This window comes from Grus americana, chromosome 2, assembly GCF_028858705.1.
Source record: "Grus americana isolate bGruAme1 chromosome 2, bGruAme1.mat, whole genome shotgun sequence".
Taxonomy (NCBI): Eukaryota; Metazoa; Chordata; class Aves; order Gruiformes; family Gruidae; genus Grus; species Grus americana.
The window spans coordinates 82,120,030-82,145,735 of NC_072853.1; the positions used below are offsets into that span (position 1 = coordinate 82,120,030).

The window sequence follows — 25,706 nt, forward strand, 5'->3', positions numbered from 1 at the left end:
TCCTTGCAACCCTGTCTCCTGGGACGAGGCATTAGCCTCTGAGCATGCAAGTGCTACTGCCATGGTAGTCCAAATTTTTTCAAGCAGCGAGGCCTGCCTGTGCAGATCCTGCCTGTCACAGGCCTTTTGAGGGCTTAAGAAAACAAACTTCACACACGGTTTGTCTGTGCAACCCTTCAGCCCTCTTTCAAAATCCCATTCCTGCCTGGGCTGGTAATCCTCTGCTGTAGAGGCCCAAAGATATCCCTACTATAGAGTAACAACTACCAAGAAAACAAAATTGTACAGCAGCAGCTTTCTGGTAGCCTCTCATGTTGGGGAGCAGATGGTGGTGATTTGAGTGGAGAAGGGAGAAATTAAGTATCCAACGGGAAATAATTGATTGCTCAGTTGGCCTGATTTTCATCTTCTCCAATTCTGTGCATTTTTGAAAGTGAGAGATCAAGCAAAAGAGTTAAATGAACTCAAACAAGAGATGCTATCTTGACAAAGGTGGGTTGTTTCTAGTTGAGATGTAAGACAATTGATTGCATCTACTGCATTAGCCTTGCCTGTGTGGATTAATTAAATCCTCTGATACAACTTCCTGTTGGGGGAAAAAAAATGGGGATTGAAATGGGCCTTGTCTTTGAGTGAACAAAAGCTTGGCTGATATGAAGAGTATAGTAACTTGTTTTTAAGAGGGAGTTACCACAATGGAGGCACTACTAATGCTGTTCCCTCAGAGACCTGTCTTAACATTTTCCTTACTGACTTTGAACTAGATGAGCTCCAGAAATTTGTGAATAATGATGGGAAACATCCTTGCTGCAGTAGGGATTAACTCAGTGATGCAAAATGCTGAGTACTGCAGGGAGGAGACCATTACAGTAAAATATTTAGTGGGCATCTCACTGACTGGAGGCAGCTAAGAAGGATCAAGAGCGCGTTGTGTGAGTCTAAACTGACCATGGATTGTCAGCATGGCATGGTGTATAGCTGGAGGAAGGGGAAAGGCAACTGTACATCAGAGAAAGTATTTTTGATAAAAGAATGCTAGGACCTGTGTAAAAGATCCTATTTAGAGGGCCAGAATGGTTGATTTAAACCAGAACATCTGTAGGAAATTGCTATTAGAGTGCTTGGAGAAAGTGGGAACTCTACCTTCCATGTAGACTTCCTTTAAGACTGTTATGTTCAGGACTGTGAAACTAGAAACGGGTCTTGCCTCCCAGAGGTAGAACAGATGTTCTGGGCGGACGTGCTTACTCTGTGTGTGCTTCTGGGGAGTCATCCTTGGTTCCTCTACAAATGTTCAGAGGGATACAAATCAGTCATGGGGGAAAAAAGGCTGAAACCAGAAGTTGTAGTGCTTGATCACAGGAATGAAGTTTTAAAGTTATCTTCCAGACCTGACAGCAGGGGTAGGGATTCTATGTTAAAGCAAGAGGTCTTTAAACTGTTACAGTGGTGCTGACCTTCCTCAGGAAAAAGTACTTTCTAGGTAAAAACACCTAAAATATTCTGACAGTCATGCTTGCTATTGTATTATCTTCCTGTCGGGCCTTACGTTTGTAAGTGTCTAGAAAGGTGGTGGCAAGGCTACTCTGTGGACCTTTGTTCACAGCAGAAGGCAATTGGGAAGGACCTAGACCATCTTTTCCTAATACTGGCTATACAGCTTTAATTTGCCTGAAGTCAGTCAACTACAGTTTTCACTGTTCTTGGAAAATGAGTGGCTTTTGTACTCTTGGGTGTAGACCATCCTTTTTAGTCTGATTTTAGGCACCCAGTGATCTGAAATGTTATGTTCTCAGTAGAACAGGACTGCTCACAAAGTTAGTACTGGGCCATAGGGAAAGAGCTGTAATGAGGCACATCATCAGGCCTCTGCGTCTCTTGGTCTGCCCCACTGTGGACTTTGCTTCAAAAAACAGCTGTTTAATTAAATGCCAGGACTGTTGCCAAATTCCAGCATGACATAACTAAAACATTCTCCACAGGCAAACTCTGACCAAGCAGTCAGTGTTGATGAGAAACCTGATGCACCCTGGGGATCATGTTCTCCAGAGGGTGTCCTTCCAGTTCGAACAGAGACCGAAAGGCGTTGAACAGATGGGGAATAAACAAACTCATCTACAGTTTTGTAAAGTTTTCAGTGAACGGAATCTCTTCCTCCCCTGTGCAGGATTAGTAGTAAGGGGCCATTTGCAAGCACATAGCTCAGCCATCCGTCAGTTACCGATACTTTTGTGGATTTTGACAATGCTGTCATGAAAGTCTAGTTCAGTGCGCTGTATCAGTGCAGACTTGTTAGATGAAGAGAGTGACATGACCACCTACTTTATCCCCTGACTTTTACAACAGTTTTAAAGAAATAAATCACGGTGGAAGATAGAGTGTATCATGACCCTGCATTCCTTTGCAGGGATCCTGTTATATGTCACTTAGCAGTTTGTTTTACCCACTGTGGTGGGTACTTGATCAACTTGCAGAGAGGTTTTTATTCTCTGCTGCTCTTTTCAGTGAAAATTATAAGATTAACTGCTTGGCCTTGCCAGCAAAAGGAGAAAAATCTTTCCCTGGGCTCTTCCAGAATTGAAACATTGGTTGGGTGGGTTGTTCTTGATGCTGGACTGCGGCAATAGAATAAAATTTCAATTCTCCAGAGCTCGTTGTCTCGTGTGTTGAATGAGTTAGATGGATATAGAAAGATTTAAGAAAACAAATAGTATTTAATACTAGTTGGCTTGATTAAGCAGTCTGCCAGTAGGTAGGCAAGCATCTCAGTCATGGACAACTTCAGCTGAGAGACTCAAAGGAGGACGGAGCTTTGCAGAGATTTCATGAGCTTGAAGGGCACCTTGGGAAAGTGCCTGTGGATGTCACTATGGAGTAGCTGGAACTGAAGGCTGTGAAGAAAGAGCTCTTTGGTTTGTTTCAGTGGACCAACAGTCAGGATGGGTACAGTAAACCACGAATGAGTCTGAATCAAGCGGTTGTACCTCCCTTGTGTGAGGTAGTGCCTGGGGATATTTTTCACTGTGTTGACTTTTAAAATGAACAGTGCAAGCAATGTGAGTTCTTGCCAAAAGATGTTTTTTTATCAGTGGTGCCTATTTTGGAAAGGGAGACTGCAGACTAACCTTCCTTAAACATTTTGGCACTACTGTAGGCCAGTAGAGTGGGGTAATGAAAGCTGAGGCTGAGATTTATCCTTCCGAAATAGAGATAGTTTTACATAGTGAAAGGTCACCCTGGTGACAGAGCTTTACATAATGAATTCCTCAAAGAAGGTTCATTTTCAAACAGGCATTTACTAATAGTTACATGGCTTTAAGGTAAGAGAAAATGACAAGGGCATGATAGTAGTCCTTTCTGAGAGGCGTGCTTTTCTTCAGAGTCAGATATAACTGTGCCAAAAAGGGGTCTGCTGTCTAGCGTTGTCAGCCGGAGCTCGGAGACGGATCGACCTTTCTGTCTGACCCAATACAGTGTGTGCTCAGTATCCATTTCTTCCTTTGTGTGCCAAAACCACTTTGGCAAACAATCTTCAATAGCTGTGTATGTTTTAACAATGCTTTAGATACTAAATTAAAAATGTATTCAGTCAGTTGTGAGTGGTCTTATTTACCAAGGATGTTTGTTATTAACAGATGCCTGTCTCTACAGCTTCAGGTTTTATGGTGATGCTTTTTGAAGCTGGATTTTACTACTGTGGCTCAAATTAGACTGTTCACTTCAAAAAGCATGCAGTATTACTGAGGAAAAGGCCAAGGAGCATCACACCTTAAGAAGTAACCAGTGGGCTTGCTGTGAGGTGTTCACTGACATCTGAAATATAAATCATTAATTTCAAAGAAGTAATACTGGTGCAGTTGCTGTACTGTATGACTTCTGTTTCTGAAGGGATCTTAAAAACGGAAATGCTATTACATGTCTTCTTGGTTGTATGCGTGTGTGTGTGTGCACTTACATGCAGAAATAGTCTCTCACTGAGTTTTCAAGACAGCATGGATGTTCAAATAACGTTTATTCTTTGGTTTAACTATGAATTACGAGATGTGCCATGCTGATACCTCGTGTGCTGTACCTAGTAAAACGGTTGCAGAGGGAACTTTTCTAGAGAAGAAACAGTGGTGGTGTTACTGTCTAAAACATCTCAATTTTTTTCCTACGGTGACTTCCTTTTGGTAGATTTTGATTTATTTCAGAGGTGTAGTATGATCATTCTATTAGTACAAACATCTGTTTCACACTGTTGGAAGCATAGGGTTTGGTTTTTTAGAAAATATTGTTTATATCGCCTCACCTCTGCCACCCAACGTTTTACATGTATTCCTACTTGTATTCTTGCCATGTCTCAGGTCCTGTGGTAGCACATTTAAGATGAACGTGCAATTATTGGCTCAAGTGGAAAAATCAGCCTGTTTGCTTTAAAATGTTGCTGGAGCTGGCTTGAGCTAACGTAGCAGATTTTTGCACTGAGGCACATACTGTGCAAGAACGTAATCTACTCATTTGTGTTTGCAAGTATTGCTTACCACCGGTGCAGGTGAGGCAATAGCTGAAGGGAGGGTAATAGTAACCCGGGCTGCTGCTGCTGCTGCTGCACTGGGACCCGGTCCAGGCACTCAGTGTGCTCCCTGAGCAGAGTTAGTGGGCTTGATTGTTCCAGGCCGGTGTGGGACTGTGATGGCCTGCCTGCTGCTGTAGGGCTTTTACCTATGTTTAGAAAAATGTTAGCCTTGGTTTTCCTTTAATGAAAGTAAGGAGTACCCCAGGAAATAATTGGATAACGTTTGAGTGAGAAATTGCTGCTTCAGTATGTTGCATAGTTTTGTAGAAGTCAACTTTAATAAATGGGTGCTTGTTTTTCGGTATTAATACATATCCCATTGGCGATTACTCCCTGATACGTAGAATTATTTTTGCATTTCAATTCAATTCTATTTTGCACTACGTACTAAGGAACTGGCAGAGGAGTATCTTGAGACCTTCTGAAGGCCCTTTCTGTGTTAGAGCGATGGTTTAGCTCAGACTTTTCACTGAATGTAGCACTGAATAGCAGGACGGAGAGTGAAATAAATCAGCAAAACTTCTAACTGGGTCGGACAAGCAGTGTTGCTCCTTGTTGTCACAGTACAGATGGTTTCTGAAGACTAAACTTTAAGAGGAGTAAGTCAGGTTCTTGGCATGGCATGCAGCATTTCTCAAACTGTAATTTTATAGTGGCATTTAGTTAAAACATATGTTAGGGAAAAAAAAATCATATGAGTAGTTAGCAGCTCTCCTAAGTGTAGTTAGCAAAGGATAAGCTGTCCTTTTAAAAGGATATTGTGGAAATGAACGCTGGAGCAAGCTTCCTGCACCTGTGTCTCTTTGACATCAGCTATGTTTTGATCTGATATGCAGCCATAGGCATACTAAGACCAGAGAAATGCAGGTGTTTCCCTCTGGCTCATGTAAACTATATGCTTCCCTGGAAATTAAATGCGGCTTGCCATTGCCCGTCACTACAACAGTAGATGCTTATTAGTTAAGGAAGTGCTTAGGTATGAAAGGTGCCAAATGGCAGTAGACAAGACTTTTTGAAAAAGGAGGGAGTGGGAGGAAATGCACAACTGTTGTCAAGTCCCAGGACGCAACTTCTCTGCTCCATGCTCTACTCCTGCATACAAAAGTCCAGGCTTGCTCTGTCTGCTAGCAAAAACTTACTAACATTGTAAATTTTATTAAACTTAGTTGCTAGAAATCATCAGATAGGCTGGAGCAAATGCAGGAAGATGCAAAATACATCCTAAATTGCTAAATTGTCAGACCTCTCTACTCCACACTTGAAAGTTGCATTGAGAATGTTTCTTGTCAGACAGATTGTGGTCAAGGAGTTGGAGTAGTTCTCACAGAAGTGAATTAGCACTGATGATTGCTTTCAGCAAAATGAAGCTAACCAGAGAGACTAAAAAAAGTTACATTGTCTTTTGTTTGATGACAAAAGTATTCGCTTCGGCTTGGATACTCTGGCCTAACAGGTCTGCCATAAAGGCTGCTGTTCTGGAGTCTGTTTAATTTCATTTGGTTCATCAGGTCACATCTTTCAAAGTCATAAGCAATAAGGTGCTTACCCTTGAATAGAGCCAATTGGGCCATCTCCCTTCATTGCACCACATAGGTAGTGTAGTCAGTTTCAGAATGATGCAAAAAACATTAAAATGAATAATTGAGTGGAAGTTTATGCAAGGAGAGAACCAGAAGGAGCTTGCAGATAGTGCACTTGGACCTTAGCCTGTTGACCACAGTCTGGTCTGTGTTTTCCATTAGTCTCAGACCAGTTGACAGCCCCATTTGGATTTCTAGTTTCATTCCCATGTTGCCAACCCTTCGATTCTTGACAGCATTTTTTTTTTAAGATAATGAACTGTTTCTTCTGTACTTATTGCTGTTACATTGCCATAAGCCATTGCACCACTTTATACGCCCTCTGAAATTTTAACAACTCCCTCAGTTATTGCAAAGCTTAACAATGTTTTTCATTGGATCATTTTAGAGAATATTTATTTCATATTTCTTTGGTGTGGCTTTTGTTAGTTTTTATCAGTACTGCTTAATTAAAATATGTGTTAAAGTGGGATCAATAAGCAGATTTACTGAGGTTACACCGAGTGTTTCAGGGTGCTCACATGACACTGCAGTAGGTGTGGTGAAGATCTAGCGTCAAAAAACAGGATATCAATGCAAGCATCTATCCCCCCTTCTGTACAAATGATGAGTTGGGTCAGGGGAAGAAACTTAGCATTAATTAATGAAAATTGCAAGAATCAGTGTGGCACAGAGCAGGGCAGTAGGGAACTGGAGACTGACCCTGCTGTGGCGTAGCTGGGACAGGGATCAGTTGCGTTGGGGGGTTGAAATGGGGTCCTGGGCTGTGGTCAGGCCCGAGGGAAGGGAGGTGGGCACGAACAGACTGGGATCCTAGTGCCTTTCAGGCCAGAATGGTAGTAACTTTCTCCTGGTATGCTTTGTGGTTCCCAGAAACCATCCAGACAAGAACATCTTGCGCTAGAGATTGTTTGGACTGTCATGTATCATGGTCACAGACACAGCCAGTGTATATGAACGTGGCTAACCCCTCTGCCTTCTAGTGTCACAGCAATTTTACACCTTTGCCAAAGGCTCTTGTGACTTTACAGACCCAATCTACTTCTCATTACCTCTTCTGGTTCCGTCTTAAATGCAAGAAGTCTAGGCTGGTTAAAGTTGAACTGTGCAAGCTACTCCGGCTGTGCAAAACTAAGGTTAAGCAGTTGCTGTCCTTACCCTTCTTCCAGGTGCTTATCTTCGGTCTGGCTATTAGTAGCTGTCCTGTTATTTCTGCTGCAGATGTACCTTAGTTTCAATATATTTTTTCCCTAATGAGGTGCTAATATTGAATACTACAAGTATGATTTATCATTCCTAAGAAAAGAATTAGTTCTTGTCTGTACTATGGGAAAGAAAGAGGACTGAAGCATGTCTTTTCACAACAAATTACAAAGGTATTGGATAAAGTGCTTTTGAAAATAGTGCCATTCTGAAATTGAGTTAGCTCGATCTGAGCTTCACAGATATACTTCAGAAGGGATGTCTTTTTTTATCCTCAAACTATAACTAAACAATATTTATGCCAATGGCATACATACTGCTAAATAGAATGAAAAAATTTCCAAATTAATTACTGATTAATCAACAGGATAGATATTAGCTGCCTTCATTTTTGCCTTAATGTGTCTTTCCCCCCGCTGAATATGTGTATGGGTTATAAATAAAAGTGCCCCAGTGAAGGCTGTAGGGCAGGCTAAAAAGTGTCTTTTTTCTTTTTGTTTCTAGTCTGTTGGGATACCTTGGAGTATGCTATGCTTAACAATAGATGAGGAATTTCTAATGTTTTGTGGCTGATGCATTTATATTTAAGTGTTGCAAGAGTTTCCATGTTCTCTGAACAGAAGGTTTATGTAAAGGACAGCTGAAATATAGATAATGCTGCAGAAGAAACAAAAATGCTGAATTGGCACTGAAGGTCACATCTATGGAGAATTACTATCTATTCAGAGGATAGATGACCCTCTGTGTTTTGGATAAGCATCTGTATTCCCAGTGTTCAGGCAGTGACTGCAGCAGCAGATTGTAGTGTGCGCAGTCTCCATATGGAGTTAAGAACAGAAGATGATTAAGTTATGCAATTGAAACTACAGAGTTTTCAATAGGAATAATGGAATTATTTCTATTATAATAAAATGATCTGTTAAAACTGTGTTGAAATAAAAAAATTCAGGCAGGTAGTAGTTTTTTTGTTTTGTGGTTGTTGGTTTTATTTATTTTGCTTGCTAACATTGCCGGACATTCTGTGGTTAGTGCAATGTTAAAGCTTCTTTAGATGTCTTCCTCCTTTTCCTCTGAACTCTGTGAAATTCAAAGTTGATTGTCAAATGTAAAGTGTGAAGCCTTAGTTTGATTCAATTTTCTTTTGTAAGCATGGCTTCTTTCATACTTTTAATTGGTTTTAATTTGGTTATGTTTTTAATTTGGTTATGTGTGCTGATGAGTTTGGTTTCTGAACCTGTAGGTACTTGGCTCGTAAACTTGCCATCTTGATGGTCAATAAAAAAATATAGCCATATTTCTCAAGTGTGCAGATTATGTCCTTTTAACTGCCTTTAGGATACCACTTCATATCACTGTATGCCTTTTTCACAAATCTGTTTTCTTTAGTTTTCATAATCCCACAATTTTTCAAAGTCTCCTTTTACTTGCATCCTTGAGTTGGCCACTCCCCCTCCCTGTATCCATCAGTGAAGAAAAGCTGGAAGTGACTGTGCTTATCTAAAGGAGTAAAGTGATTCTTGTCTGTTTTTCCTTAGCTGACAGAATCCTTTGTTCTTTCTTTATTTATTTTAAAAGTTGTCTTAGGCTTTCAGATCTGTATTGTCATGTGAAAGATTTTCGCATTGCTTTTCACAGTGTACTTAGTCTTAAAAAAGGTATTTCACTTCCTCACCTCTTTACTCTGACTTAACCAGCTGTCACCATTCAAACTGAAAATTTGGGGGCTATTGTGACCTTGATTATTGTGGTGTTACTGTGTACTATGCCAAAAGAGTGGCTTCCCCAGCACTGCCGCAGCAGCCGCCTCCAGCTGTGGGCTCCTTCTGCTTCCACTGTACCTGATTTACCAGTCACGCAGTTATAGGAAGAATCTGTTTAGTTTGCTGATCCAGCTCGGGACTAACATAGAGGAAAAAGGAATTACATTTTTAATCAGATCTACAATCTATGCTATACCTCGTTGTGCCACTTTAGTATCAGATCAGGAAAGTAAAACACCTTCAGTAGAAACTTCTGTATGAATATTTTCAGCATGGTACCCTAACTTTGACTTCAGATAATAGCATCAAATGTAGGCTGTGGGAATACTGATACTATGGGAGAGGTTTTGGAGGTCTATTACCTGACTTAAGCACATGCAGAAGCTCCTATTTGGGTGGAAAGACTTCTATAAAAATCTAGACTTCAGTCAAGCTTGACAGATATCATACCAATTGTCTTCATGTTCTGTGCTGCTGCTTCTGTGCTTGCTTTGGTAAGTTGGAGAATTTGCCTTCCCTTATCAACCTTTCCCAAGTAATGTTCTGCAATCTAGTCATGCTAAGAACCAAGTCCACAAGGGAGGCTAAGAGCACGGACTGGTGAAAGCTTAGCCAGTGTGTTGGGTTTGCATGGCAAGGTTTTGCTAGTGGGGGGGCTACAGGGGTGGCTTCTGTGAGAAGCTGCTAGAAGCTTCCCCTGTGTCTGATAGAGCCAATGCCAGCCGGCTCCAAGACGGGCCCGCTGCTGGCCAAGGCCAAGCCAATCAGCGCCTCTGTGATAACATATTTAAAAATAAGAAAAACACTTAGAGAGAGAGAGAGAGAGAGAGAGAGAGAGAGAGAGAGAGAGAGAGAGAGAGCTTTTGCAGCCGGAGAGAGGAGTGAGAAGAGGTAAGAAACTCTGCAGACACCAAGGTCAGTGCAGAAGGAGGGGGAGAAGGTGCTCCAGGCGCCGGAGCAGAGATCCCCCTGCAGCCTGTGGTGAAGATCATGGTGAAGCAGGCTGTCCCCCTGCAGCCCATGGAGGAAGGATGAGGGGGTGTAGAGATTCCCCCTGCAGCCCATGGAGGACCCCACGCCGGAGCAGGTGGAGGCACCTGAAGGAGGCTGTGGCCCGTGGGAAGCCCACGCTGGAGCAAGTTCCTGGCCGGACCGGTGGACCCGTGCAGAGGGGAGCCCACGCCAGGGCAGGTTTGCTGGCAGGACTTGTGACCCCATGGGGGACCCCATGCTGGAGCAGTTTGCTCCTGAAGGTCTGCACCCCGTGAGAGGGACTCCATGCTGGAGCAGGGGAACGATGAGAGGAGTCCTCCCCCTGAGGATGAAGAAGCGGCAGAAACAACGTGAGATGAACTGACCGTAACCCCCATTCCCCATCCCCCTGTGCTGCTGAGGGGGGCAGAGGTTGAAGCCGGGAGTGAAGTTGAGCCTGGGAAGATGGGAGAGGTGGGGGGAGGTGTTTTAAGAGTTGATTTTATTTTCTCATTCCTCTACTCTGTTTTGCCTAGTAATAAATCAGATGAATTCCCTCTCTAAGTTCAGTCTGTTTTGCTCGTGAGAACAATTAGTGAGTGATCTCTCCCTGTCCTTATCTCGACCCACAAGCATTTCGTTATGCCTTTTCTCCCCTGTTTAGTGAATGAGGGGAGTGAGAGAGCGGCTCTGGTGGGCACCTGGCTTCCAGCCAGGGTCAACCCACCACAGCCAGCCAGGGAAAGGTCTGGTGAAGTTAACAGAGTAGTGTGCAGATTTCAGTAGAAGAGATGTAAGTCAGCTATTGACAAGGGGTAAAGAGCTGGGAAGAAGACTGGGACCACAACTTGATTTGGATCCTCCTCACAGATGAGCAAGTGGAGTTGAGCAGCCAGACTGACTGGGTCACTTTGCTTTTAGACTTCCTTTTGGATGGAGAGATGAGGCATGACTGGGGACTAAACACCGTGTTCAAGAAAATGTTCTGCATGCCCAGTAATTACATCTTTAAGTGGTGATTAAAACCCCATCTGTGGGATTGATGATGTCTTATAAGCTGTAAGCAGGATAGCCGGGCCTTGATACCAGAACATTCACAGCTACTTTTGACTGTGAACACAGGGTGTCTGTTCACGCAGCAGTAAAAGGAATTTTGCATTTTAGTGCATGTGTTGAATGCAGTTCTAATAAATGGATGAAAATTATCATTGAGAATATAGTAACTTTTGTGCTTTAAGTGAAATGAGCGGTAAATTGATAGTGCAAGTTTAATATTAACCTTTTGTGTTCAACTGCTGAGACTAGTTGTTTGTGAAAAATCTAAATACAGATTTTAAGTGTTAATAGTATTATCATGAAAGGCAAACATATATTTGGTGGTTTTGATTTTGGACTTCTGAACAGCATGTTACTATCTAATGAAAATCAGACCTATACCAAATGCCTGATGTGTTCCAGTGCAACGGTAGGTTCTGCAGCCACTTCTGAATTTATACTGGAGTTTATCCTCTCAGGCTACTTCCACCCACTGGCATGTCTCATCTGGTAATCACACAGTGGTAGGGGTTGGGAGGGACCTCTGGAGATCATCTAGTCCAACCCCCCTGCTAAACCAGGTTCACCTAGAGCAGGTTAATGTGCAAATGAAGTCTCTACAAGTTTGTTTGGTATTGAACTGAATAGCCACTTCCTTTCCTGAATATAAAGGATTAGAGTTTTGTTAAAATTACAGTGGAGTTGGGGGAAAAACAAATTTGAAGCAGCCATTAGCGGACAACTTGGCAATGAAGTGACATTCTCAGAAATAGTATAAAGCCAAGAAAAGGATTTTGTTTTGTTCAGACTCAATTGTGTTTATTAATTTCTTGTGTTGGCTTAATAATTATTTTCGGCTGTTGATTAAAATAGCAGAGTTAAGGTTAGGTAGTATATGCTAAGGAAGCATTGTTTCTAACTTAATATTATAACAGCATATCTTGAGTAAATACCCCCCTTAAAACATGCTGGTGATTGGAAGACAATTTGTAATGAAAAGCCCAATATTGAAAGAATGTAACGGTTTCTAAGAAAATTCTGTGATTAGTAGGAAAGGCAAAGTTTTATTTCCCTGTTTCTGCAGCAAAGTAGAAGGCTACAGAGTAGGAACTGCTTTTGGACTACAGGCTAAGCCATTTCAGTGAAAGGTAGTATTTTAAGACTCAGTCAAGAGACATGCTAGTCCTGTTAAGTAATAAAAAAAGGATGTTGCAAATATCTCATCTTGTTTTCTCACTATGAGTAAGTAAGAAATGTACTTGCATTCTTTCCTTCTCAGGCAGCATTACTTAAATAATATTTACCTTCTAGACTAAATTGTTCATGGGCTTTTACCAATGTTTGAAATGTAGAGCTTAACACTTGGAGTGGGTGCAAAGTTTGGCTGCAAATTAGCATTGCCTTCTGGCATGCAGGCTGCTTAGTAGGCTTCAAACAGAGACCTTGTACCAGAGTATTTTATGACTCTATTACTTCTTTATAAACTCAGCAGTGGTATGCGCTGTTCATCACTCTCTATTGTGAAATGCTTTTAAAAGCAGAGATGTGCTATCTTCAACAATGATGGCGACTTCAGTAGTCCCATTTAGCAGCTCTTGGTTAACAAGCCTCATCAGTAAGTGTTGAAATTTTCTAGAAAAAGGGATCAATATCATCAACTGTTACATGGGGGAGGCAAAGGTACAGGAGTGAGACGGGTTACCTGAGAGCACTAAAATATGTGCCCTGCCCCTTTTTAGTCATTAGATTAGATGAGTCCGCTTGAAGAAGTCATTAAATAAAGTCTTTAGCCGTTCTGAAATCATAGTGAGTTATGTGGCACCAAGATGTGAGTTAAGGATGTCACAATGACAAATATCAAGCGTCAAAGTAATGACAAAGATCAAGCATCAAATATGCTTCCAGCATGGCACAGCAAGTAGGCTGTGTATATATGAAGAATCTTCCTTAACTTATACATTTTTAATCCTGCCTTTCTGAATAGGCTTGCCTTGCTAGCAATAGACATCATTCTGCTAAACAGTTCTGAAAAATTCAATCCCACACATGCATTTTTATGTAAGTTTTTCATGCACTTTGCAGTATAATGGATAAACTGTTGTGTCTTACTAGCTGCAGAACTTGCACTGTTGTACTTACATCAGAAATAAACCAAGCCTTATTGTCCTGGGTATTACAGCTTCACCTTGCAAGTGGCTTGTCGAATCTTCTTGTAACATTGATTTAAAAAAGGTGATATTAAGAAGCTGTGTCTCAAGGCTTGGCTACTGTGGGGCACCTGCCTGTGGCTGAGGGGTTCAGCTGTGCCCTGCAGCAGGGCCCGTGGAGCCGGCTGGAACCGGCTGTGTCCGGCACCGGGCAGCCCTGGCCGCTCCACACAGGGGCCGCACCAGCAGGCCTGGCCGCTCCACACACACACCAAAACCTGGCCATAAATCCAGCCATAAGCCATGAAGACTCAAAGCTTTGACCAACCTCTCTTTCTCTCTCTCCATACTTTTCCCAAACTGAAATTGCTTCCAGACAGCACTCTGGGCAACCATGGCATGGCTTTGTTTGTTTCCATTTACTGGACAGTGCTAGAACAGTGTGTTCTTTCAGTGTTTCCCAATCTGATATTTGAATCTCTCTGATGAAAGGTTAGTATGATGCCCGTACAAAAAAGAGTTAAAGTGAATATGCTGGCTATTGGCACTGTGCAGAGTTTGTTGAACTTGATTTGCTTAGTGCTCCCTATATTGGCTTTTACAAAGGAGGAAGTGGTGTCAGCTTCAGAGGTGTTTAGAGGGTGTAGCACTTAAGGTGGAAGACATTGAGGCACGGAATGTGAACCTTTCCCTTACTGATACTTACCTGTGAAATGTTGAGAACCAGTTTGTCATTAGAGTAAAACAGTCATGGCTTTCATTCAGTCATGAGGAGGAGCTGTCTGAAAAATCTTTGTTTGGCACATTCATGGGCTGAAGGTGGGACTGCTGGGCTTTTGAAATTATACTTTGCTTCAAAGTATTTAGCAAAATGTGTTTCTCTTGTACACAAGACTTACTGAAAACCATATTGGGTACGGAGAATTAAAATGGGTGTGGTAACCTTGCCTATGAGCCAAGCACTCTCTCACTCCCCCTAATCAACAGCATGGTGGGGGGGGGAAATATAGGATGAAAAAGCTCATGGAATTTTCAAAGACAGGGAGATTACTTACCTATTATCATCATGGGCAAAACAGACTCAAGGAAAAGTAACTTATTGACAGTGAAAATAGATTTGGATAGTGAGAAAACCAAAAATTAAAACCACATCTCCCCAGCACTCCCCTCCTTCCCAGGCTCAGCTTCACGCCTTCACCCCCAACTCCTGTACTTCCTCCTTCCCGTGCCCTGAGCAGCAATGGGGAATGGGGGGGGCTGCGGTCAGTGCATACCAGCTCCTCTCTGCCTCTCCTTCCTCCTCACACTTCTCCCTGCTCTGGGCCTTCCCACGGGCTGCAGGGAAACACCCGCCCCTCCGGGGTCTTTCCCAGGGCCGCGGGGGCACCTGGAGCCCCTCCTGCCCTCCTCCCGCTCTCCCCTCGGGGCTCGCAGGGCTGTTTCTCACCCCGTTTCCCTCAGCCCTGGCTGCCGGGCAGCGCTTTGCCCTTTCTTACCCAGGCTTTCCCCGAGGCGCCCGCCCGTGGCTGAGGGGCTCAGCTGTGCCCTGCGGTGGGGCCCTTGGAGCCGGCTGGAACCGGCTGTGTCCGGCACTGGGCAGCCCCTGCCCCTCCACACAGGGGCTGCACCTGCGGCCAGCGCCTGGGCACGTTTACCTAGTACAAATTCCCAAAAGACATTAAAAATGCGTAAGGTGACTGACTCCCTACAAGAGATAATTTACTACTACTACTAGTTACGTTCTGTTAGCATTTGCAGGAGATTTTGTAGCACACTTGTGATACTTGAGCAAGGTAGTGACTGGAAGAATGACGATGGACGCCAAACTGACCTACATGGCCTGAGTTGAAATTTAGCTTAAAACTTACGTAAATGCTGCAGAAATAAGTATACTATTTCGTAGATAAGTTATGCCAAATTAAGTGATCCTAGAAGTTGGATTTATGATTTAGAAATTAAAAAAAAGGTGAAAATGCTTGTAGAGATTATACTCTTGAAAAATTTAAGAAATACTGTCCCGAAGTGCCAGCACTACCACGTATCTGCAAACTCTTCAATCTTCAGTATGCTTCCTGTCAAACATTCAGCTTATTTCCTTTCCTCGGGGTTGGAGTTTGTGCAGATTGCTGTTTGTTTTATCACATCCTGACAAATGTTGGGTGGAATGAAATTTGGAGCCTCTGTGTGTGTGTTATGTTGGCACATGTTTTAATTTGCTTTAGGGGAAAAAAAAATCGCTCGAACCCTACTCCTAAGATTCTAGAGCTGAAGGACCACATGGATTTGCAAATTAACACATAACGCATCCTGAAAGTGGTTCAGTGAGTGACAACACTTGTAGGTAGGCAACTTCAATGTTACATCAGTGGTAGCTTGCTTGGCAGTTAAGAGTTAATAAATAGAAACCAGTTTTATGACATGTAATTTCCATTGGTAGAAATGTAAAATCCAAGGATAATGATTGTACAAAGTGTGTAGTCCAACTTTGCTTTTACTTTGGATAAATGAATTGATATATTGCATCTTTAAAGGATGCCATATATCCTCAAAGTCTAAGTATCGCAGCAGGCTCCTGATTTCCATGGGGATACTTAAAAGCATACTAGGAGTCTGCGGTCTCTGGAGGTGCAGATTGTAAAAAGATCTATCTGAGGTTTTGGAGACTTGGGTCAGCATAATGTGTGTCGTGGAAACAGGAGAAGGAAAAGAGATTTTTCTTTTCTCTTGCGTGATCTCTGATGCTTTGAGGTTTGGATTGGGTTTTTTCTGGATCTCTTCTTGATGTAGTTGGCATATACTTGATTAAAAAAATCTTGTCTGAAGATATAAAAAAGAAAGTAATGGTCATCTGGTAGAAAAGCCATGTGCATATGCCTTTTCATGTTGAGAAGTTGAATTTGACCAATCCCATTTATGTAAGAATTGATGGCTTAAGTAAACAATTTTTTCAGACTTTACGTAAGTCATTGCAATCTAATGCTTTTGGACAATTTAAAAGATTTGTAGCTCTTATTATTCTGGACTTTACTGCTTTTTGCTCTTTTTTTTCCTGAATTCTTATGTTTTGTTTTTCTGCTTTGGCATTTTATCTAATGTTTCACTTCAGGATGGCAAACAGTATTTGGCCACACTGTCCATTTAACTCCTGAGGTAACTGTCACTGCCTGCTGAAGGCAGGTGTGATCGGATTAAAACTTGATGTCAAGAGTAATACCGCTATTATTTTCTAGGGTGGCATGTAAGAAATCAGCCTGTTTGTATGACGTCTTAGAAGGGTGTGTAAAATACAACGCAAAACCAGCCATACATCAGAATACAAGTGCAAAAGTGCTGCAACCCCCCCCCCCCCAGTAAAACTATTCCAGAGCAGAGTGAAAGGGACTCATTCACACCTTCATCTGTCACCATAAGTCAGTGAACCTCATGTATCTTGTGACTTGCATCACGTAATTCACATGGCCTCTGTTTATGCTGGCTGGATGTGCAGTAACAACGAGGAAAATAACAAAATGCCACAGAAAAGGTGACAGCAATACAGTCAGAAACATTGTCTGTAATAGGACAGGCTTTGCATATGTGCCTCTGAAAATGGTTTTTCAGTCTTGGACAGTTATAGGCTGTATTTTCCTGGGTAAGTTTAAATTGCATTCCTTCTGTCCTGACTGACTTGTGATGTCTTTGACACTTTTCAGCAGTGAGTGTGACTGCAGAATCCAAAGTTGGCTTTTCACGGGTTCATGCTGTTTCCTTTCCAGTGTTTATCAAATGCTTCCATTTGGCTTGTGTGTGTTTAGTCTTACTTCTGCCCTGCAAGTTTTTGACAGCCTGAAATACATTGATAGAGGTGTTTGGAGCTCTAATCAGTATGCTTTTGAAAAAAAAAGATTACAACTAGCTATACAAGCAGCAGGGAAAGGATATTGCTTTTTTTGCAGCACTATTGAAAAATGGAGTAAGACCACCCAGTTCCATGCACAACCTTCTAGTACTGTTTCATTGGCTAGTCCGTAGCATGTCTTTTATTAATATAGGTATTTATTCTGTTCTGACAGTAAAACTGAAAATGCAAACACTTTTACAAAACAAATAAACCTAATGTTTTAGTCAGTATAGCCATCTGTGATAAAATAATGTGTTCCATTTTCTTTTTAATAGTCATGACTCGAAAAAGTGACCAGGTAGATTTAATAGGGCTGTAGGGCTATTAAGTACAAAGACATCTATGACTAAAAAAATTCCTTGGGCTACAAAGAGCTGGAGGCAGAGACACTGTTCAGGGGAAGCGTCTGTTATATGTTTGCGTTATTCTAAGTTTCTGTCCAGCAGGATCAAGATAAAATGTATAGGTTAGGTGGCTGGAATCTTGTTCCTATGACTATTGTAAGACTTTGGCTCTAGTATATGGAAAAAAATATCCATACACTTGCTTCTTCAGAAGCAGGTCAGAGACATGATTTGAATTGCAACTGTGTAGCTGTGTGATTCTTTGCAGGTGCGGTGAAGTCCATGCTAACTTCGCTCCTGGTGTGAATTATGTTGTATTGTAGGAAAATTGCTTTCTTCTACCATATCTACCTACTACCATACAGCAGTTTGCTTTCTTTTGAATTGCATCTCCTGGCTTTGAAATAAAAAACTGTTGAATGTATGAAGGAAACTCTAGACAATAGCAAGTTATGCTAGGGAAGATTTGGTAGGCCTTTAATTTGTTTAAGCAGAGGATCAAATACAATTGTTACTTCTATAGTCTTTGCAATATTGCCCTCTGTTTGATCCTTTTAGTTGTCATTGCGTTAGACCCCCTGTCAGGTTATATTTACTTGCTATGACTTTCTCAGTGCACTTCTTAAATCGAAGAGATGAACTGATCTCTGAAGACCACTGTTATGCTACACCTCAAATTTTCCTATGGTATTAGGGAAATAAGCAGTCTTTGAATTTACTTGCCATATTAGGGAGATAATGCTCTGAGAAAAGCATTGCAGAAGAACTCTGCCTCAGATAAGCTCGAATGTGAGACATCTGGGAATTCACGCTACTTGCTGAATGCTTGGCAGCACCAGTCCCGTATACTAAATCCTGATTTGCCTCTTTCCTTTGCCTTGCAACACGCTTCCTGAAAGTAGTATGTGGGCATCAAATATGGCATGGCAAAAGGCATCTCTATTGAGTCAGGTGTTCTATGACTTGAGTAGATGATGTCTCCTCTAACACAGAACTAAAGCTTAAAATATTTTTATTGAAAAGCTCCCTATTGTTACAGACCCTTCTTGATGTGGTTTTCAGAGGATGAACCTTGGATGATAGGCCTATTTTATTCCATGTCTGTTTAGTTTTAGGTTTTAATTTAGTGTATGTTAAGGATCATAGAAGGTAGCTACTACTTTTGCTGTTATTCATTACTAGTGCGGCTGCCTGCATATCTTTTTTAAAGAGCTTCATTAAGATAAGCTATCGAAGGAAAACAAAAAGGCAACATCTTTGGGAGCTATTTTTGCCATTGTTTTGGGTATGTACTTGTTGGATATATAAATTTGTAGTGAGTTGTGTAGTAAGATTTAGTACTTTGCTATCAAGTTGCTACTATTAAAAGTAAAAAATTAAGGTGAGGTCAGTTGGAAAGGCATTGTATAATGAATTTTCATAGAAGCTCTGAAATCATGGGATGATTAACACAACATACTGGTCTACAAAATGCTGTCCTCACAGAGATACCTGAATTATAAAAGTATGGAATTGTTGAAGTGGGAAGGGATCTCTGGATCATCTGGTTCAACCTCAATGCTCGAAGCAAGGTCAACTGAAACAGGCTATTCATGGCCATGTCCATTTGGGTTTTGAGTATCTTCAAAGATGGAGACTCCAAAGCCTCCATGTGCAACCTTTTCCAGTGTTTGACCATCATCACAGTTAAATAAGTAAATAAATCTTATGTTTAAATGTAATTTCTTATATTTTGATTTGTGCCCACTGCCTCTTGCCCTGTCACTGGGCACCACTGAAAAGAGCCTGGGTCCCTCTTCACACTCTTCTTTCTGGTATTTATATACTTTGGTAAGTTTCCCCTGAGCCTTCTCTTCTCCAGGCTGAACAGTCCCAGCTCTCTCAGCCTGTCCTCATAGGAGAGATGCTCCAGTTTCTTCATCTTCATGGCCTTTCTCTGGAATCTCTTCAGTATGTCCCTACCTATCCTGTACTGGGGAGCCCAGAACTGGGCCCAGCACTGCAGATGTGCCTTGCCAGTGCTGAGCAGAGGTGGGGAAGGATCACCTCCTTCAACCTGCTGGCTACATTTCTTCTAATGCAGCCCACGGTGCTGTTGGCTCTGGCCACATAATGCAGGAAGAACTGGTATCCAACCAAAGCAGCAACCAGTATTGATTTTCTTTTCTTAATTTCTAGTTTTAACTTCTTATAAGGAGTTAAAATGTTTTAAAATTCAAGTAGATTTAAATGGTAAATATCTAAACTTAAATCTGGCATTTCACAGTTTCCACAGAAGCGTGCGCAATTTTAAATAACATGTTGCTATTGGATGTACTGGCATCCTACAGTGGGTAAAATATTTCTGTTGTGCTCTTGGAGGCTTGCTTGTATGTGGTGTTAGTAAAAATATCATTGGTGTTAATGGGGGAGGTATGTAGCTGCAGGAAGAATTCACTTTGTGAAAACAACCTATGCCACAGATGACCAGCTAGCAACTCTGCTGTTGTTTGGTATCACTAACTTCCTTTTCCCCAAAAAAGATTTTTTTTTTTTTTTTTTTTTTTAGGAAATCCTGTTTATGTGTGTTGAAATTATTTTTCCAGTTGTGGGTGGGGTTTTTTGGGGTTTTTTTTGGTTGGTGTTTTTTCTTTCTATTAATCTGTTAAGGGGTGCTGATACTCCTTGGAAGTTTGTTTTCTGCCTCTGCAGTTGCAGTGCTTGGTACATGAGGAGTTGCTGGTAGTGGTGATACCTTTCCTGTTGTTAATGATTTTATTATCAGCTATTGCAGGTGTTTCAAGTTCTCTGGCCACTTCCTGGGAAAAAGCATTTTACATTTGTCCTTCTCTTTTCTCATCTGCCTTTCTTCTGCCACAACCCTAGTTGCCTTAGCTGGAGAGCTATTTTGGAGCAGTAATTTCTGTAAAGACCACAGTGTATTACTCCAACTCATGTCACAGCTTGAGAGCAATTGAAGTGATGTTGTAGAGGCACTGCTGCTTGGGTTTGCTTAACTTCTTAAAGGAATGTAAAAAGCAGTTAGTGAATCACTGAAAATACACTTTTTTTTTCCTCTTCACCCCACCCAACTACTAGCCTTAGCCATTTAGTTTTTACTTCCTTCTGGCCTTTTTAATATCCTTTCACTCTGCAATCATCTCTCAAATCTGAGCATGTTAACTTAAGCAACTTTATGTGGAGAATGATTCTCTAGGGCTGGCTGACGGATTAAGTGGCAGTACCTTGGTTGTGAAGCAACCTACGTTTGCACATTCTCCAGTCGTTTCCCATTAAAACTTAAATCCTTGTTCTGTTGTGGCACCTTTAAAAAGCAGACCTCCTCCTTACATCTAAATGTTATGAAAACCAGGCATACTGTAACCCAGAACCCCAAGGAATGCTTGATTGCAATAACAGATCAGAAAAGTCTCTTGCTAACATTCCTATGATTATAGGTTTACTCAAGTGACAGAAACATGGTGTCAGCTAGCTTTCTGCATACAGCCTAATTTTGGTCCAAAACCCAACATAGCTCTTAAAGGCTTCACCGATGTGGTGTTTGTGGGGATAGATAACTTCTTAAAATGTAACAGTACTCATTACCTTTCCTCTCTCTAGAACTATTTCATGTATTGCAAATTGGGTGGCTGCTCTGGTTCCTGCTGCGGAGCAGAATGTATTCAGTTAGTAGTTACTGAGATTGAGTAGAGTGAGCAAAGGGAAACAGAAGTGACTCATTCTAAGATCCTCAAAGATAAACAAAAAGACATCTTTCATTTAGCCTCCTCTGTTCTTCTGTAGTATTTATCTCAGTTTTTTCTTTATATTTGGATTTCTTCTGTTGGTAACTTGTACCTGGTTTGACATCTCACACATAGGTCTGAGGGCACTGATGTAGGAAATGCAGTAAAAAGTCTTATAGAAAGAAAATAAGGGAAGAAACATCCATTGGTTTTGATTTACAGTTAAAAAACAAAAAGTGAAGAACAGTGCCTGTAGAAGTTAGTTTTAAAACGGAGTATTACAGGTTGCCCAGGGAGGTTGTGGAGTCTCTTTCTCTGGAGATATTCCAAACCTGCTTGCCTGTGATCCTGTGCAACCTGCTGTAGGTGATCCTGCTCTAGCAGGGCGGTTGGACTAGATGATCTCCAGAGGTCCCTTCCAACCCGTACCAATTGTGAATCAGGCAGTGAGCATGGTGCAGGATAAAACAGCAGGTACCTCGCTTTCATTTTCACATGACCAAGTGATTTGAATACGTGATGTGAACACATAAAACAGCCCCTGTGACACAGAAGATTGTTTGCAGCCTTAGTACACATAAAGATGCACATGCTATAAGTTATAATGCAGTTAACTCCTACCCCGGTGTGCACAAATTGAACATCAGCTGCTTTAAACTTAGTTTAAAGCTTCCTGGAATTGTTATAGGTTCTGATATGGAAGGTCTTTCTGTTCTGCTGTTGATACTCATGTTTGTTCTCTCTTCCTCCCATCTTCTCCATCTCTTTCTCCCCTTGCAGGCAAAGGCAGCTCAAGCATCTCATCCGACGTGAGTTCAAGTACGGATCACACACCTACCAAAGCCCAGAAGAATGCAGCTACCAGTGAAGGTAGGCAGCTGGTACTCATTACCCAGGCCAGGCCCCCCAATATAATCCTAGCAATTTTCAGAAAAGGAACCCCTCCTTCTCATTCCTTCTGTGTACAGTAGCATTGGTGTACTAGAAATTAAAAAATAGTTCTTCCTGTATATGGTTTCCACTCCTACCTGCTGCTGTTTCTGATTTAAGCATGTGACAAAGGATTTAAGATACTTCTGCAGAACAAAAATGTAGAGGGTTTGGCGTAATTTTGCACGTTACCTTTTCAGCAAAGGCTTTTATACTTAGGTTTTGATGTGAGCTGATTTTGAACTTATTTTTGAAGAATATACTTAATGGAAGCTTTTTGGCATATGTTCTAGGTTAAATCTCAGCTTCTTATTTTCATATTATGAACACCATGAAAATGTGAACTGTTTGTGTCAAGATTTCAAAAGTGTAGCTATGGACATGAAGAGCTGACAAAAATTTAATTAGATCGACATACCTGACCTACAGTTACTGGAGTATGTGATCATCTGGGACTAGATTTTTAATGTCTAGGGGAAGGAGATGTATTAATATAACATTGTACTAACTGGACTATGAACAAAGAAATGCTGATCCTTTCCTACTGCCTTATATGTGAGTAGGTGTGCTCTGTTAAATGAGAGTATATTGGCTCTAGTTTTTACAAGAGTGTCTTCGAAGGCTGAGAGGAAATCATTAAATCTATATGTAGTTTAATGATGTAAACTGAAAGGATTTTTTTAAATGATAAATTCATGTATCTTAACTATCATTTCTGCTCAACTGTCATAGTAAGTTGGTTGTACTTGGTAATTATCAAATAATAATTCTGTTTTCTTACACTTTGTCATTGCAAATTAAGTTAAAAGCTCTGATTGCTCTCAGTATAGCTTCATTTCTTATGATTAAAAGAAATCATAGACTTTGATCAGTTCTAGTTTGGCAAGTCTGACTATGACTGTAGAATCTGTACAGTGAGAGCAGTTCATGTAAGTAATAAATGACCACATAAATCACAAGCGTTTATTGTTAGGCATGCATAATCCCATATCAAGAATGAAGATCTGGCACCTGTGAATCATGAGAGATACTGGTTTAGAATCTCTGCTTTTTAGTCTGGGCGATAAATTTAACAATATATTAATAAATGGTTAATAATATTGAATAGTAGACTCCATATTACTCTAAGCCTTAGATTCAAAAGTTTTGAGGTATCTGAAGGATGTGAATTGCCAAGACATGAAATAAATTTAGGAGATGTATAAAAGCATTTTAACTTCTCTGTATGACAGCCGGGGGAAGAAACCACAAAGGAATAGTGGAAACTCTGAAGTCAGTACTTAACAATTGCTTTAAACTTCTGTTTTACTTCGGTCAGAAAAGCATGGGTTTTTTTCCTTATTTTCAAATCAGATAATGCAAAGTAATCCTTTACTAATGTCTAAGAGTTATGTTCTTAATCTAGCCCATTGTAGAGCCAGTGAATACCAATGTTGACCCTGAAATATTCACCACTGGTTTGCAGTTAATTAATTAGCGAGGGAGGCTTAAACGCAGGCCAGCGGATGCTGCAGTAAAGATGTGTTTTTATGAGTTCTTGGGCAGATTCAGAAAGTGTTCAGAGCAGTGGAGTTGTGTATTCTATACTTGGAGGCAATTTCAGATGTCAGCCTAGTTTTTCTGTGCCCTAGAAGAGTGTGATTTGACAAACACTTTGACAACAGCAGAAATAGTCTCTTCCTCAGCCTGTGCTACTGCTACTTTCCTACCAAGTTTTTCTGCTGAGGAGTTACTAATTTGGCTAAGTTTAATATAAATTGCCTTAATGTGGGTTGCTGTATAATCTGGCAGATATTTTGAGTGTCATAACCAGGAAGCATAAGAATTCCATGAGGGCAAGAGACAGCAGAGACATAGAAGTGGTGTTGGGGAAAAACAGGGACTGTTGAAACCAGTGCTGTTACTGGAAGGCATGTTTATCAACTGGTGTGGGTCTGAATTTTTTTTTTTTTACAAGTGCTGTCTCTTTTCCCCATCTACAGTAGACTTATGCTGTAGGAGGATTCAGCTGAACAGAAAGACTCATACCTTCTGTGAAACAAGTAAAGTTCTGTGCTTACAAGGCTGAATGCTTTTATACTGTTCAGTTATAGAGTAGTGTCCAGGGACCAGCTAAGAACAGGAGCCTGATTGTGTTAGATGCTGTACAAGCAGTGGTAGTTATGTCTTTGCATTGGGGTGCTTACATAACATTTTATAACTGTTAGTTAAATCTACCTTTATAGCACTCCATGCTCTAGTATTTGCTTACCATGATACAGTAGTACCTGCCCGCCCTAGAGACTGGTAAATGTATCTTGCTCTTCACCATAAGACTGGTTTCTTGCAGGGACAGAAAGCTCCAGTTCTGCCCTTTGCTTTACCCCTGTATTGTAAATTCATGGCATTGTATGTTGTCCTATGAATGAGCCACGTGTGGTGTGGCGAGATGTATGCATCCTAGGTATGGAGTAGGAAGGACTATGGAACATTGCAGGTGAACTCTTCTTCACCTTCATTGACATGTGAAATGATCTTAATTGAACAATTTGCAGACAGCTTCTCTGCATCCCTTGAATTTCTATTGGCAGCTGAATTCCTGAGTGCCCAGCTTCCTGAAGAGCATAGAATTTATGTTTGAGGCTGGAAGGCCTTTCACAGCTCCTGCTTTCCAGCTTTGCAAACAGACCTAATTCTTTCCAGTTCTGCACAGCATGTCTTCTCTTCTGTAAGACAGTTGACACAACACTTGTTGAAGTTGAATCAATGAAATGCCATGAAACAACTAGAGAGGAAATCTGTGGGACTGATTCACACAAGTTCTGTGGTACTCTACAGCAGAGAAGCAGTGGCGTAAAGTTGCTTCTTAGGCAGGTATGAATTCCCAAGGACTGCAAAAAGGTGTCAATCAGGACTCTTGCTTGAAAGACTTCCTGAGATGGTTTGCTATGTGACAGCAGGTGTTATTTTGACATAATTTTGAACAGTCAAATGAACCACACTCCTCATCTTGTCTCCTTGCAACCATTATATTTGTCAAGTTTCAGTGTTGTGATATTTCTCTAGGAGATGGGTACCTGAAATGGGTAACAAGCTGCTTGAAATGGTTTATGTGGTGTTTCAGTCTAGGTATGCTGTTAAAATAACATCAGTTAAATCTCTTGATAGGAATGGGAGATGCTGTTACGGCCAAAATATGGTACCTTCCCTCAAACTGATTATGAGCATCTGTAGAGTCGTGGAAGGAGATTTTATGTTTCAAAGAGACAAGATGCTTGTCGTGCTATTAAATGTGCCTGGGTGAACTGCACATCCTCTACCAGTGAAGAACGGACAGTATGTGTTAGTACCCTTAGCCAAACCAGCATTGCTCTGTGATGCACTGGAGAGATAACTACTGCCCAGTTTCTGTTGTGTGGAGGAATGCAGACGGTAGCTGGCAGACCACGCAACTTCCTAAATTCAAACTTGAGGTACCAGTGATGTACGTGAGGGATGCAAAGGTAAGGCTGTACTGTTGCAGAAACTGAAGTCTAGTCTGCAGTTAAGTCACTCTCATTGTGGTTGTCACTTTCTGTACTTCAGTGAAAGAC

At 41.3% G+C, this 25,706-nt stretch overlaps 1 protein-coding gene across 3 annotated transcripts in view; it reads left to right on the forward strand.

The window, feature by feature from the left end:
• The window catches only part of FBXL7 (F-box and leucine rich repeat protein 7), a 196,871-nt gene that overhangs the window by 24,549 nt on the left and 146,616 nt on the right, over positions 1-25,706 (forward strand). For 2 of the 3 annotated variants that reach the window (XM_054817444.1, XM_054817448.1), the window contains exon 2: positions 21,985-22,074. In XM_054817444.1, the coding sequence (XP_054673419.1) occupies positions 21,985-22,074 (90 nt within the window). Of the gene's footprint in view, positions 1-21,984; positions 22,075-25,706 lie in introns of those variants that run through there. The other variant, XM_054817446.1, reaches the window with a different exon arrangement.